The sequence below is a fragment of the Schistocerca cancellata genome, chromosome 2 (genome assembly GCF_023864275.1).
Source record: "Schistocerca cancellata isolate TAMUIC-IGC-003103 chromosome 2, iqSchCanc2.1, whole genome shotgun sequence".
Classification (NCBI taxonomy): Eukaryota; Metazoa; Arthropoda; class Insecta; order Orthoptera; family Acrididae; genus Schistocerca; species Schistocerca cancellata.
This window is the reverse complement of record NC_064627.1, coordinates 1,087,064,687-1,087,079,920: the sequence shown is the minus strand read 5'-3', so window position 1 is coordinate 1,087,079,920 and position 15,234 is coordinate 1,087,064,687. Positions and strand designations below refer to the sequence as shown.

Sequence of the window (15,234 nt, the reverse complement as noted above, 5' to 3'; positions counted from 1 at the left end):
CATTTGTGCACCGCCGCCGTCAGTGTCAGCCAGTTTGCCGTGGCATACGGAGCTCCATCGCAGTCTTTAACACTGGTAGCATGCCTCGACAGCGTGGACGTGAACCGTATGTGCAGTTGACGGACTTTGAGCGAGGGCGTATAGTGGGCATGCGGGAGGCCGGGTGGACGTACCGCCGAATTACTCAACACGTGGGGCGTGAGGTCTCCACAGTACATCGATGTTGTCGCCAGTGGTCGGCGGAAGGTGCACGTGCCCGTCGACCTGGGACCGGACCGCAGCGACGCACGGATGCACGCCAAGACCGTAGGATCCTACGCAGTGCCGTAGGGGACCGCACCGCCACTTCCCAGCAAATTAGGGACACTGTTGCTCCTGGGGTATCGGCGAGGACCATTCGCAACCGTCTCCATGAAGCTGGGCTACGGACCCGCACACCGTTAGGCCGTCTTCCGCTCACGCCCCAACATCGTGCAGCCCGGCTCCAGTGGTGTCGCGACAGGCGTGAATGGAGGGACGAATGGAGACGTGTCGTCTTCAGCGATGAGAGTCGCTTCTGCCTTGGTGCCAATGATGGTCGTATGCGTGTTTGGCGCCGTGCAGGTGAGCGCCACAATCAGGACTGCATACGACCGAGGCACACAGGGCCAACACCCGGCATCATGGTGTGGGGAGCGATCTCCTACACTGGCCGTACACCACTGGTGATCGTCGAGGGGACACTGAATAGTGCACGGTACATCCAAACCGTCATCGAACCCATCGTTCTACCATTCCTAGACCGGCAAGGGAACTTGCTGTTCCAACAGGACAATGCACGTCCGCGTGTATCCCGTGCCACCCAACGTGCTCTAGAAGGTGTAAGTCAACTACCCTGGCCAGCAAGATCTCCGGATCTGTCCCCCATTGAGCATGTTTGGGACTGGATGAAGCGTCGTCTCACGCGGTCTGCACGTCCAGCACGAACGCTGGTCCAACTGAGGCGCCAGGTGGAAATGGCATGGCAAGCCGTTCCACAGGACTACATCCAGCATCTCTACGATCGTCTCCATGGGAGAATAGCAGCCTGCATTGCTGCGAAAGGTGGATATACGCTGTACTAGTGCCGACATTGTGCATGCTCTGTTGCCTGTGTCTATGTGCCTGTGGTTCTGTCAGTGTGATCATGTGATGTATCTGACCCCAGGAATGTGTCAAAATAGTTTCCCCTTCCTGGGACAATGAATTCACGATGTTCTTATTTCAATTTCCAGGAGTGTATTTATGAGTGAACCATTTTGTCGTTCATCGACGTCCTCTTCGATCATAACAGATGATACGGAAGTTTTTAGAGATTTGTTTTTACCTCGTTCTATTTACAAGTGGGTCAGAAAATTGTATGGTATCTGCAGTAGTATAAGTGCTTGTGAAATACACATGTAGACACCAGGTGGAGCAGCAGAGAACTGGAGTCTGCTCTATTACTTAAGCAGAGATGCTAGGTTGGTGGGACTACTCACAGTGACCCTCATCCTGGAGTCTCGCTGGAGGAACTCTCGGCGCAGGCCCTCGGACAGCACCCTGACCGCGTGCTTGGTGCCGAAGTAGAAAGCGCCCTCCGACATGAGGGGTGTCCAGTGGCCCGCCACGCTGAAAGCACACAGCAGGCAATAAGTAATGAGCCAATGATTAGCGCGAGCAGCAGCAGCAGGCGGGTGGTAGAAGAGAGGCGAGCGTCACTTGCCGATGTTGACGATGTGGCCGTCGTCGATGCCCTTGGCGCGCATCAGGTTAACGTCCTCCTTGGTGTACAGCGTCAGCCCCAGCACGTTCACCTCCAGCATGCGGCGGAACTCCTCCGTGCTGCCCTCTGCACACACACACAACCACACATACAAGTTTTCCCCATTGTAAGCCTGGTCTGACACAAAAGTCTCCCCACAGTGCACTGATGAGCCGAAACATCATGACTACCGTCCTTGATAGGTTTCTGGAAGGGTGTGACACCAGATCTGTACGCCCAGGTCTCGCCAATTACGACCCAGTGGATTTTGGGCCAAAAGTGGCACATAACAGCTTCCCTGATGTGCTTCATAGCGTTCAGATCATGCAAATTTGGTGGCCGAAACATCACTGTGAGTCGACTGTCATGCTCCTTAAACCACTGTAGCACAATTCTGGCTTTTTCACAAGGAACTATTTCTTACTGGAATATGCCGCCTCCATCGGTAGCAAACTAAGCATGAAGGGATACACGGGGTCCACATCAACGATCATGCAGTCGACTGGTTACTACCACAGGTCCCCCATAGCATAATGCTGTCCCCCACTTGCATCCGTCCACGGCAAGGTTCATGTTTCCAGTAGCCGTTTACCTGGATCACGGCCTAACCAGACACGACTGACGACCTGCTGTAACGACAAAAGTGATTGATCATACCATGTGGTACGTTTCCATTGATCGACGGTCAAATCCCGTTTATTCCGGTCCCGCTACATTTACCATCGACGATGCCGGAAACACTAGTGCCTGCAGCAGCATTGTACCCTGTGGGCAGATCTGACACAGATCGCTGCCTATGCTGCTTTATACGGCTGGCAAATCCGACCTCCATGTTCCGTGATGATTCGTAGACATCCAAACACCTCGTCACCGATCCGCCGTGTCACCATCCTTCAACCATTCTCCACAGCTGCTCACGGCAGTAGTAGGCGCACCTACAGTCGACCAGCATAGTATTTTCCTAGATGCACGCTCCCAGTTGCCAGGCCGTAATAATCTCGACTTTGTCACAGTCGCTTGCGTCAGTGAATTACATTTGTCGCTTGGAACGTCGCTAGCGTGATTCCCCATTCGTCTCTGTTCCTTTAGCGCGTCGAGTGTCTACAACGCTCGCAAGCGGCATTCAGCTTCGCGCTGGCAGTGGTCCCAATGTTTCGGCTCACCAGTTTCTATCTACAGAGACCCGATTTTGACAGTACGGTCGTCCCCCAATTATTTCCTATAGTATTTTCGGTAAATAAAATCGAGGATTGGGTAGATACTGAGCCAGGGAAGAGATAACTGTAGACTATACCGAAAACGCAAACTGCTACGGTTACTATCTAAACGGTGTGTATCGCGTACAGTGTTATCTAATTGTTCTACATTGCCTGAAAGACAATCTTTTTGAAAGCAGCAGCAAGCGCAATGTTTGTACGATTTCAGCAGAAACCCGACTGCATTTATACACTGTCCATTCACATTAATATGACAAACTGTCAAAAGCGTCAATAGCCACCTTTTCCAGCGCAGATCGCTCCGAGATGTGCAGAAAGAGCGTCACTGAAGTTCTGGAAGGTACAAACTGGGATGCGGAGCCATGCCGACTTCAATGCCGTGGCCAGCTACGTCAGGTTGCTCGGCTTAGAATCCACAGCGCGAACATACGATCGAGGTGATCCTACAGATTCTCGACTGGGATTTAACCCAGAGCGTCTGGTGGCCAGGGGAGCACGATAAATTCATCCCGCTGCTCTTCGAACCACGCACGTACACTGCGAGCTTTGTCACACGTTGCGTTGTCCTGCTTGTAAATGTCATCGTGCCGCGGAAAAACAAACTGCATGCGGCGCATGTAACGCCGGAAATGCATATCCTCCTATTTCCATCTATTGTACTATAAATTTGTTTTCCTTATTTTTGTTTCCTGGATATATGACATTTCTGTGTCTTTACATACTGTAATTGTTTTACTATTTGTATATATATGTATATTTATGCTTTTATGTCGATGTATAATTGGTTTGTTTCGTAAATATTATTTGTATTTTTACGCTGGGTGTTGCCTAGGGAAAACTGCTATCGAACGATTACATCGATAGGTCGTGTGAAGAATCAAAGTTTGTAGGATCTTTGGGAGTGTTAACTCTGCCGCGTGGAGCGCGGGCTGAGCAGAGGGAGAGTCTGGCTGGAGTAGCGAGTGGAGCAGGTGTGTTGTGTGAAGCTCCCGCGAGTTGCCGCGCTTTCGGGGTTTGGCGGAATGTAATTGCGCTCGACTCGCGATGATAGTTTCTGACATGGTGTCGCGGACGGGAAGCATTAGCTGGCGCACATGAAGAGCCCGTTTCGCCTGGTGACCGTGTCGAGGAGAAGGCGCGCCAACATCCAGCTTCTGCAACAGCGACGGCCGACAATGAGTGACTGTCGCCACCTCCTCGATCGACGGCTTCAAACCTTCAATCAACCAACAAGGAAGACTGGAAGCACGTAAAGTTTTAGAACTGTATGGCAGACCTCAGCTTTTCAAACTTTAAAAATTGTTGCATCACAAAATTACAGCAACTTAGCATGAACGTTTGTTGCTCATTGTCCCAATTGCATTACCAAGTAGGGTCCCTTCCTTTTCCGGAATGAACCCGAGTGTCGTTGAAATTCAAACGCCAGCATCATTCGATTTCACTGCTTTAATTTCAAAGTTCAGTTAAGGTATTCATAGCTGGCTACAATATTTAGATTACACAAGCACAAATTAAGAGTGCGAGTTTTGTTACCGTATTTTAGCTTACCTGTGACTGCAGCTCAGCTTGGTACGTACTAAATTTTACTATTGTTAATTGTTCAGAATCATTTAATTCAAGTTCAAAGTTAAATCTCTTCTTTCTAAATCGCGTAGATTCAAGTAGCTTTTGAAATGATTGTTGAGGTAGTCCAAGACTAACCGTATTTTACTGAATTTAGATGTGCTTCAGAAAGAAAGCTCACTATTAACTTCAGTCACTAAATTAACTTTCGATTTTCCGGTTTTATTAATTCTTTTGCTAAATTAAGTCAGAGTGTAGCGAAATTTATTACTTCTGACAAACTTTCAGTTTTCACACTGCACGTGCCAACCTTCAGTTGCCACACTTCTAGTGCTATTATATGTGTAATAACCTTTCTTTTTCAGTTACTATAGTAATTGTCCTTAGGACTGGCGACCGTAATTTCCCCCAAATCTCAAATACCTAATTACCGCTAGTTAATTGTTAACGTAATGGCCGCACATTTACATTCTTTATTAACTTTACCCCTTTTCAAAATTAATTTCCACCTGTTTCATTAACATTTTTCCTTTCATTTAGATGTAACCCTTTCCTCCCTCTTTACCGACAGATTAACTTCGGTGACGATTGCTTTTCCCAAATTTCCATTAGGTACACGCGGTTTAATTTTTCACTGTCATTAAGGTCGGTAAGTGAGGGGGAGGTTACACGCAGACATGGTCCCCAAAGACAAATGGAAATTTGTGTTGATCCATTGTATTTTCTAGAATGACGAGATCACCCAGCGAATGCCAAAAAAATTTTCTCTAGATCTGAACGTTCCGCTTTGGTTGCTTCCAGACTATTCACGCCGTACTCAAGAATGGCCATCTGTCCGATGGGGCATGAAACGTGATTCATCTGAAAAGGCCACCTGTTGCCACTGAATGGGCGTCCAATTGCGGTGTTGGCGCCTTCGTCGCCGATGAGCAGCAGTCAGCACGGTTCCAAGAACCAGCCACCTGCTGCGGAAACTCATACGCAGTAACGTTCGCCGAACTGTCGTTGGTAACCCTTGGCTCATGTAGGCGGTCAGCTGCTCAGTTCGCCCGTACACTTCTCCATTGCCCTCGTTCCCCCCTGTCATCTATGCCCCGTGGTGCACCTTAGTTGCCTCGGCGCCAGTTTTGGACAGTGCCATTTTGCCATGGACGGTATACTTTCATCACGGCGGTTCGCCAACAGTTAACAAACTTTGCCGTTTCGGAAATGCTTCCACCCTTGGCCTGAAAGCCAGTGCTCATGCCCTTTTGGATGTCAGATGAATCCCTCCATTTCCGCATTACGACAACGACTGCATTGTTATCCGCCCCCCCCCCCCCCCGCACACACACACACACACACACACACACACACACGCACGCTTTCCATTCTCCACTGTTAGTGCTGCCACATCTCATCTGCGGGGGTGGTTGCCGTCGAACATAGGCCGTGGTCACATTAATGAAAACATGTAACGGTCTAAAATTATGACAGGGAAGCCGTAGTAGAAAATGGAGTCAGACATGTTGTACCCTCACCTTGTGTCAACCTCTACACTAAGGAAGCAGGAAAGAATACCAATGAGATATTTGGAAAGCGAATTCACTTTAAGGGAGAAAAGAAATGAGATTTACGAATGATATGGTAATTCTGTAAGATACGGTAAGGAGCTGAATGATTCGTTCAACTAATGGATAGTATAGTGAAAAGTGCTTACAAAACGGACATCAACAAAACTAAATCAAGGGTAATGGAGCATAGTGAAGTTAAAACAGGCAATGCTGAGAGAATTAAATTAGGAAATGAGATAGTAAAAGAAATAGATGTTTACTATTTGGGTAGCAAAATAACTCAAGACCTTTTTGTAATATTGTCAGTGGAAAAAACAGCTATCGATAAAACTTTGATAAAATCATTTCAATAAAAGCAGTCTAGATGGTATGTAAGTCACTTACTTCATTGTGTAATCGATTTTGAGCTCTTATAGGATCATCATCAGACCATTTTACTCCGTGATGAGAGCAGGAGACAGTTACATGGAGCAGAGATCGAAACCGGTCACAGAATGAAATAAATAACTCACATTCGATCAAGACTGCTTTAATTGAAACAATTTCAGTCTAGGAAAAAACTGACGATGGCCGAGGTAAAGAGGATATATAATATGCGTTCCTAAACAACGGACATTTGTTAAGATCTAATACACTTTTAAATTGTAGGAAATCTTTTCCAAATATATTTATCTACAGTTTAGCCTTTTACGAAACGTGGAGAAGAAACAGTTCAAAGAAATAGAGAATAACAGCTTTTAAAACGCTGTGCTACAGGAAAACGTTGAGAGTTAGACAGGATACGTTGAGTAACTAATGAGATAGTGAATCGAATAATAGAAAAAATATTTATGGCTGAGCTTGACTAGGTTTAAATTAGACTGTAAATACACTCATGTTCTGAAAAAAAGAACAGAACACCTCGAACGACTAGAGACAGGACGTTCATATCCACAGGACGTGTACATTAGTATGCTCTGCAGAAGTGATTAGCATTTTAACCTTGTCAGTGCGCGGATTCAAGGTCAATATTGATAACAAATGGTTCAAATGGCTCTGAGCACTATGGGACTTGACTTCTAAGGTCATCAGTCCACTAGAACTTAGAACTACTTAAACCTAACTAACCTAAGGACATCACACACATCCATGCCCGAGTCAGGACTCGAACCTGCGACCGTATCGGTCGCGCGGTTCCAGACTGTAGCGCCTAGAACCGCTCGGCCGGATCGATAACAAGCCACAACACTACCTAATAGTAAAATTTGTCTGCGGCGCTCGTTGTCTCTAAAAACCTAGGGAAATGGATCAGTATGACTTGAGCAGACATGCAAGTTTAATCGAAGACGTATGCGCGAACCGTACCGTCAAATCACCGAGTCTGAAAGAGGGCACATTATTGGTATAAGAGAAAGTGATGCATCCGTCAGGGAAGTTTCTGATCGTGTGGGTCCAAACGTTTCGACAGCGCAACGGGTGTGTGCAGAATGGTTCACGGTAGGCCGTAGAACGTTATGAGATGGGGCAGGTCGCAGCACCCAGATCATTCTCCAAGAAGACTGACAACTCATCCGAATAGCTTTAAAGGACAGAGATGCGTCCTCCTTGTCTCTGGCGCAGCAGTGGAACACCCCGTACAAGACCAGGGCTGACTGTCGCCGTTTATTACGACATGGGTTACGTCCGCGTCGTCCACTTCCTACTCTACGGTTGACGAATCAGCAGAAACAGGCTAGACGGCAGTGGTGTATGGATAGCCGTCACTGTGGCAGGAATGGACTCAGTGTTTTCGGACGAATCCTGTGCTGTGTCAAAACGCATGGGTCACGTTCGCCTTTAAAATTGATGTTTATCCGACCCGATAAACGACTAATAACACCTAGTGGTTACTATAAATATACGTGTACGATGTATTAAGGGCGACAAAACTTGTTATAGATGATCCGAGACCGTTTACGAAAAAACAAAAAAAACAGGTGTTGAGCGCGCGCGGCTTCAGCGATGCAACAACTCGCCATCGCTGGGTCCAGAGATGGTGCCTGAGCGACGCGTCGTAGAGAACCGACACCATCAACGAATAATTAATTAATTGTCAAAAGTTGGCGTGGCCCTGCATGTTTGTTCGTGTAAATGGTTCCTATTGTATGACGTAAGAAGGTAGTTAGTTCCCGAGTAGACCTCTTACCGACTATACAGGGTGAGTCACCTAACGTTACCACTGGATATATTTCGTAAACCACATCAAATACTGACGAACCGATTCCACAGACCGAACGAGAGCAGAGGGGCTAGTGTAATTGGTTAATACAAACCATAAAAAAATGCACGGAAGTATGTTTTTTAACACAAACCTACGTTTTTTTAAATGGAACCCCGTTAGTTTTGTTAGCACATCTGAACATATAAACAAATACGTAATCAGTGCCGTTTGTTGCATTGTAAAGTGTTAATTACATCCGGAGATACTGTAACCTGAAGTTGACGCTTGAGTACCACTCCTCTGCTGTTCGATCGTGTGTATCGGAGAGGACCGAATTACGTAGGGATCCAAACGAGTATATGGACCTCAGGTACAGTAGAGACTGGAACAGCACATTACGTCCACATGCTAACACCTTTTTATTGGTCTTTTTCAATGACGCACATGTATATTACCATGAGGGGTGAGGTACACGTACACACGTGGTTTCCGTTTTCAATGACGGAGTGGAATAGAGCGTGTCCCGACATGTCAGGTCAATTGATGTTCAATGCGGTGGCCATCATTTGCTGCACACAATTGTAATCTCTGGCGTAATGAATGTCGCACACGCCGCAGTACATCTGGTGTAATGTCGCCGCAGGCTGCCACAATACGTTGTTTCATATCCTCTGGGGTTGTAGGCACATCACGGTACACATTCTCCTTTAACGTACCCCACAGAAAGACGTCCAGAGGTGTAAGATCAGGAGAACGGGCTGGCCAATTTATGCGTCCTCCACGTCCTATGAAACGCCCGTCGAACGTGTACCTCACCCCTCATGGTAATGTACATGTGCGTCATTGAAAAAGACCAATAAAAAGGTGTTAGCATGTGGACGTAATGTGCTGTTCCAGTCTCTACTGTACCTGAGGTCCATCACCGTTCCCTTTGCATTCCTACGTAATTCGGTGCTCTCCGATACACACGATCTAACAAAAAAATGGCTCTGAGCACTATGGGACTTAACATCTATGGTCATCAGTCCCCTAGAACTTAGAACTACTTAAACCTAACTAACCTAAGGACATCACACACATCCATGCCCGAGGCAGGATTCGAACCTGCGACCGTAGCAGTCGCGCACACGACCTAACAGCGGAGGAGTGGTACTCAAGCGTCAACTTTAGGTTACAATATCTCCGGATGTAATTAACATTTTACAATGTAACAAACGGCACTGATTACGTATTTTTTTATATGTTCAGATGTGCTAACAAAACTAACGGGGTTCCATTTTAAAAAACGTAGGTTTGTGTTAAAAAACATACTTCCGTGCATTTTTTTATGGTTTGTATTAACCAATTACACTAGCCCCTCTCCTCACGTTCGGTCTTGTGAATCGATTCGTCAGTATTTGATGTGGTTTACGAAATATATCCAGCGGTAGTGTTAGGTGACTCACCCTGTATATATGGGTACGTCTAGGTCGGATAGTATACCGACCCTTTGCGTGGTGTATTGAAGCATCACAGTTAGTGTTTAAGGCTTGGTAGAGGGAAAGAAGTTTTGCTGGTAGAAGCAGTATCTTAATTTGGTGCACTTCACGGAGGCAGCGTGGATACTTTGTCTTTTTGGCCCCTGTTCATATACGTGGCTGTGACGGTAGTTCCCTCCCAAACCTGAGCTATGAAATGTACGTAGGCTCCGTGAGGTTTTATAAATAGTCGCGGATGAGACTGGTTTTGGCGAATTTATGTGCTAGGGCGATCGATTTATTGTCGTCCTGTGGACAGTTAGGTAGTAAGGAATAGTTTGCTGTGATAGATACAGCGTGAGTCGTGTTAGAGAGAAGGAGACTGCAGTTGATGAGTTTTTGGGAATCGTTGAAACTGATATCCTGTCCGTGGGGTACGATTAGTGGTCACGGCTCACCCAGAGGTAATTGGGTTGTTAGCTGCTTTGCTGGGGTGGTTTGGTAGTGATTGGTGTTTGTCGATAAGGGAAAGCCTCGAACACATTCTGTTTAAATACCACGATCAAACAGCAGACCTAGAATTGGCTCGTATTGGTTCGAACTTTTTCACTGCAATATGATAGATCGTACCAATAGTTGAGTTGACAAGCAACGAGAATAAAAGGAACAATTTACAAACAACACGCAACTAAACGAAAACTTTGTTAGTCAAAGTGATGAGTGGCTTATTTCAATTTAGGGAACTTGGCGGATCGCGTTTTGCTAACGCCTGAAGAGGCACAGTATTGAGTTAAATTGTTACTTAAGGTTAGGGTTAAGGAGGCGGTGACGCCTAGGATTTTTGTTTATTTTTTATTATTGAATTTCCATTTTTGTGGGGTGTGTTAGTTTCTGCTGGCACTCGCTCACTTACGTAAATCATATTGTATTGAGATACATGGACCCAATAAATACCAGTTTTATTTGGTTAAAAGAAACCTTTACGTGTGTTCAATTAGTAGCTGTTGTCTGTAGTTACATTTTGTGAGAAAAGCAAAGGTTCATTTTCAGAGTATTAGTAACGCTTTGCATGACAATTTTATGATGGTATTTGTAAGTCTTGCCTGATCTAAAAGTTCATTAATTGAGTTGATCCACGCTAAATACTCAGAGGGTAGATACGCTAAACAGTTAAAACGATTTAATTTATGGAAAGAGTGTCCTAAGTAACTTCAATTAGAACTGACGTTGTAGAAAGTTATCACGGAAAACTCAGCGATTATACTAATAACAAAGATTGGTAAATCTGTGGAATACGTTATGTCGTATTATTTACATAGCAACGCGGCACTAAACTGAAAGAGATATAAGAGTAACATCAATTATCTTAATCCTTATGGATATCGGTGAAAGCAACTTAAAGTGAATTGGTGGTAACTCGACGATGTGTTGGATATAAATATTGTAAGTAATTGAAAGATTCCGAGACTTTTCCGGAGATAGAGTGCTGCGTTGTGAGAATTTTGTGGTGTGTGAGAACAATTGCAAGCTAGAGGTATCATTTAGCTTGACATAATATAAACAGGTATTGTATTTAAAGTGGTTTGGCATTTTGTTTGTCCAATAGTAAGATAACGGGAGTTGTTATCGAAATCTGTGTCTCGTGATAGCTGCTCGATATTGTTTGTCACTGTCATTGGAATGTTTTAGCGTGTCTATTCGTGGTGTAGTAGTGTCCTGTACGATTACGACTTTGTGTAGAGTAGAGGTGTTGTTTATTTGACATTTGAGTCTGCCGTCTCGTCAATGTTTATGATTGCTGCAGTACTACTCGTCAACGTTTATGATTGCTGCAGTACTAATTATCCAAGGGTTGATCTGTCTTCAATTTGTCTTTTAAGAGTGCAACTACGGTACGACCTAGACTTCGAGTATTTGCCAGGCGCTCCGCAACGACTGGAATCTTCTGAAAACTAATAGCGATCCACAGTCATAACATCTACTGTAAAATTAAAACTACCAAATTCAAGCTGTAGTGGTCGATTGGTTGGCTCAAGCAATTTTGCGCTGCAGGAAGCCATACATCAGCGGCATAGCGACGCTGGTACAAAAAATGGTTCAGATGGCTCTGAGCACTATGGGACTTAACATCTGTGGTCATAAGTCTCCTAGAACTCAGAACTACTTAAACCAAACTAACCTAAGGACATCACACACATCCATGCCCGAGGCAGGATTCGAACCTGCGACCGTAGCTGTCGCGCGGTTCCGGACTGAGTGCCTAGTCGCTGGTACAGTACGACCCGTTGTCGTCGTGATTTCGATCTTGAATACCGCCAGTTGGCACGTTACAATCCAGGTTCTGTTTGTTAGAAAATAATGGCCGCATTTTGGGTCGCCGCAGACAGGAAGGCTCCGCGTCACAGTGACTGCATTCACGACGGCCGGGGTGGCCGAGCGGTTCTAGGCGCTACGGTCTGGAACTGCGCGACCGCTACGGTCGCAGGTTCGAATCCTGCCTCGGGCATGGATGTGTATGATGTCCTCAGGTTAGTTAGGTTTAAGTAGTTCTAAGTTCAAGGGGACTGATGACCTCGGAAGTTAAGTCCCATAGTGCTAAGAGCCATTTGAACCATTTGACTGCATTCACACAAGACATGTAACACCAGCTCGAGACCTTATGGTGTGGGGTGCAATTGGGTACAACCACAAATCACAGTCGCCACGTGTCCAGGGTAGCGTGACCAGTCTGACCTACGTGAATGACATCCTGCGACCCACAGCCGAACCCATTCTGCAGCTGCCATTTTTCAGCAAGATAATGCACGACCACATGTTGCTGCACGAACATGTGCCTCCTTGCTGCCGCAGGATGTCAGCCTTTTGTCCTGGCCCTCCAGATCACCAAACTTGTCGTCAATCTAAAATATGTGGGGTATGGTGAAATGACAGGGGCAGTGCTGTGACCCAACGCCAACCACGACAGATGAACGTTGGAACCAGACGAAATGCAGCATGGATGGCTATACCACAAGACGCCATTCGCGCCTTCACACGTGCCGATGCCATCACGCATGGAACAAGTTTTCAGGACCCATGGAGAATCCTGTGTCACCTAGGCTACCCGAACCAAGGTGATTGGAAAGCTAATCATTTCTACAGAACATACTGATGTACATGTCCTGTGAATATGAGCGTCCTGTCTCTATTAGTTTAAGGTGCTCTGTTTTCTTCTGAAGGTGAGTGCATAAGGGGGAACTTTATGAACAACGTGACGGGGTTGCTATGGTTTCATTTCTGTCGCCCGTAGCAGCTGACATTTTTGTGGGCTATGTCGGACAACAGGCATTAAGTAATGTGGAATTAAAAATATCTTGCTGGCTACGCTGTGTGGATGATTCGATCGTTCTTGGCTACACACCAGGGAAGATCTACATAGCTTCCACTGTTTCCTGAACATTAATCCTAAAATTAGCTTGACCACGGATGTGGAGAGCGAGGTCAGATGTTTTGATCTTTGGAAGATCTGACAACAGGCAGCCGAAACGCCTCTTCGCACCACTTCTCAGCCCATAAGCAATCTGCTATGAGCACTCTGTACTCGCGAGCACTGCTCGTCATTGACGGTAAGAGCTTTTGAACAGAGCTAGATTGTCTTGTGGAAACATTGATGACTAACGGCTATGGTGAACTTTCCATAAACAGGGCCTTTAAAAGGAGCTTTAATAATAATAATAATGTAAACAAGGAGTACGAGTAACTTAATAACAAAAATGTAAAGAAGAAGTACGAGTAACTTCCGGCGTATTGTTTAAGATTTGTCTCTAAAACAACCAATCGCATAGATAGAGCCCAATGAAAGAATTGTTTGTGGACTATGTTTTCAATCAACACCAGATAAAAGACTTCTTCGGCCCCTCGACGGACGTGGCTGACTGCCCCACACACGGCATATTCATCTACGTCAGTTTTCCGTCTATCCTCAGGAGTCGGCCAATTCAGCTCCTTCAACATCTCTGTCACTCTTTCCCGTGGGTCAAACAAACCTAACAAACATATGACCATTTGTGTTGCCCATCTCTATACACACTCGATATTTCATATAATTCCATTTGATATGGATCCCACACATTCTAGCAGTATTCCAGGATGGGTCGCATGAGTGATTTGTAAGCAATCTCCTTTGTAGATGGATCGAGATTTGCTAGTTTTTTTTTTTTTTTTTTTTTTACGAATAGAACGAAATCTGTTACCTACTTTACTACAGCGGATCCCATTCCATGTCCCTTCGAAGTGCTATACCCACCTATTTGTATGAGTTTACCGATTCCAGCTGCGACTCAGTGCTATTATATTCATACTTTTCTTTGTTTTTTTTTTCGTTTTGTGAAGTGCGGAGTTTTACGTTTCTGAATATTTACATCAGGCTGTCAATCTTTGTAATTCTTTGAAATCTTATCAAGATGTTACCGAACGTTTGTGCAGCTTCGTTCAGACTGTGCTTCACTGAAGGCAACTGCCGCACGGAGTGGCCAGCGGTTTGAGGCGCCATGTCACTGATTGCGTGGCCCCTCCCACCGGTGGTTCGCGTCCTCCCTATAGCGAAAGCGTGTATGTTGTTCTTAGCATAAGTTACTTTAGGTAGTGTGTAAGTATAGGGACCAATGACGTCAGCAGTTTGGTCCCTTAGGAATTTATACACATTTGAACATTTTTTTAAAGACAACTGCGTCATCTGCGAGAAGTTAGCATTGTACGTAAGGTCATTAACATGCAACATCAACAGCAAAGGACCTAACACAGTTCGCTGGAATACGCCCAAAGTATCTTCTACTTATGTCGATGAGTCTCCGCCGGCCGATGTGGCCGAGCGGTTCTAGGCGCTTCAGTCTGGAACCACGCGACCGCTACGGTCGCTGGTTCGAATCCTGCCTCGGACATGGATGTGTGTGATGTCCTTAGGTTAGTTAGGTTTAAGTAGTTCTGGGCTGATGACCTCAGATGTTAAGTCCCATAGTGGTGGTGGTGGTTAGTGTTTAACGTCCCGTCGACAACGAGGTCATTAGAGACGGAGCGCAAGCTCGGGTTAGGGAAGGATTGGGAAGGAAATCGGCCGTGCCCTTTCAAAGGAACCATCCCGGCATTTGCCTGAAACGATTTAGGGAAATCACGGAAAACCTAAATCAGGATGGCTGGAGACGGGATTGAACCGTCGTCCTCCCGAATGCGAGTCCAGTGTGCTAACCACTGCGCCACCTCGCTCGGTAAGTCCCATAGTGCTCAGAGCCATTTGAACCATACGATGACTGTCCTCCAATCATGCTGCGTCCTTCTTACAAAGAAATCCTCACTTCTGTTCCAAATTATCTTTATAGAAATGACTTTGCCCATCATTTTATTCAATTAATTGCCTTAACTGCAATTTTTATTTCCATTCTTTTGTCACATAATTTTAATTATAATATCAACTAATTCATTTGCTCCCATTTTTCTTCCTATCATTCATTTTCCACCTGAAATCTTT

General features: G+C 45.6%; 1 protein-coding gene across 1 annotated transcript in view; it reads right to left on the bottom strand.

Moving 5' to 3' along the window:
- LOC126161230 (dehydrogenase/reductase SDR family member 11-like) overlaps nt 1-15,234 on the bottom strand; it is a 48,268-nt gene that overhangs the window by 8,709 nt on the left and 24,325 nt on the right. The window contains exons 4-5 of the mRNA XM_049916972.1: nt 1,720-1,849; nt 1,500-1,629 (exon numbers count right to left, since the gene is read on the bottom strand). Of these exons, the coding sequence (XP_049772929.1) occupies nt 1,500-1,629; nt 1,720-1,849 (260 nt within the window). The remainder of the gene's footprint in view (nt 1-1,499; nt 1,630-1,719; nt 1,850-15,234) is intronic.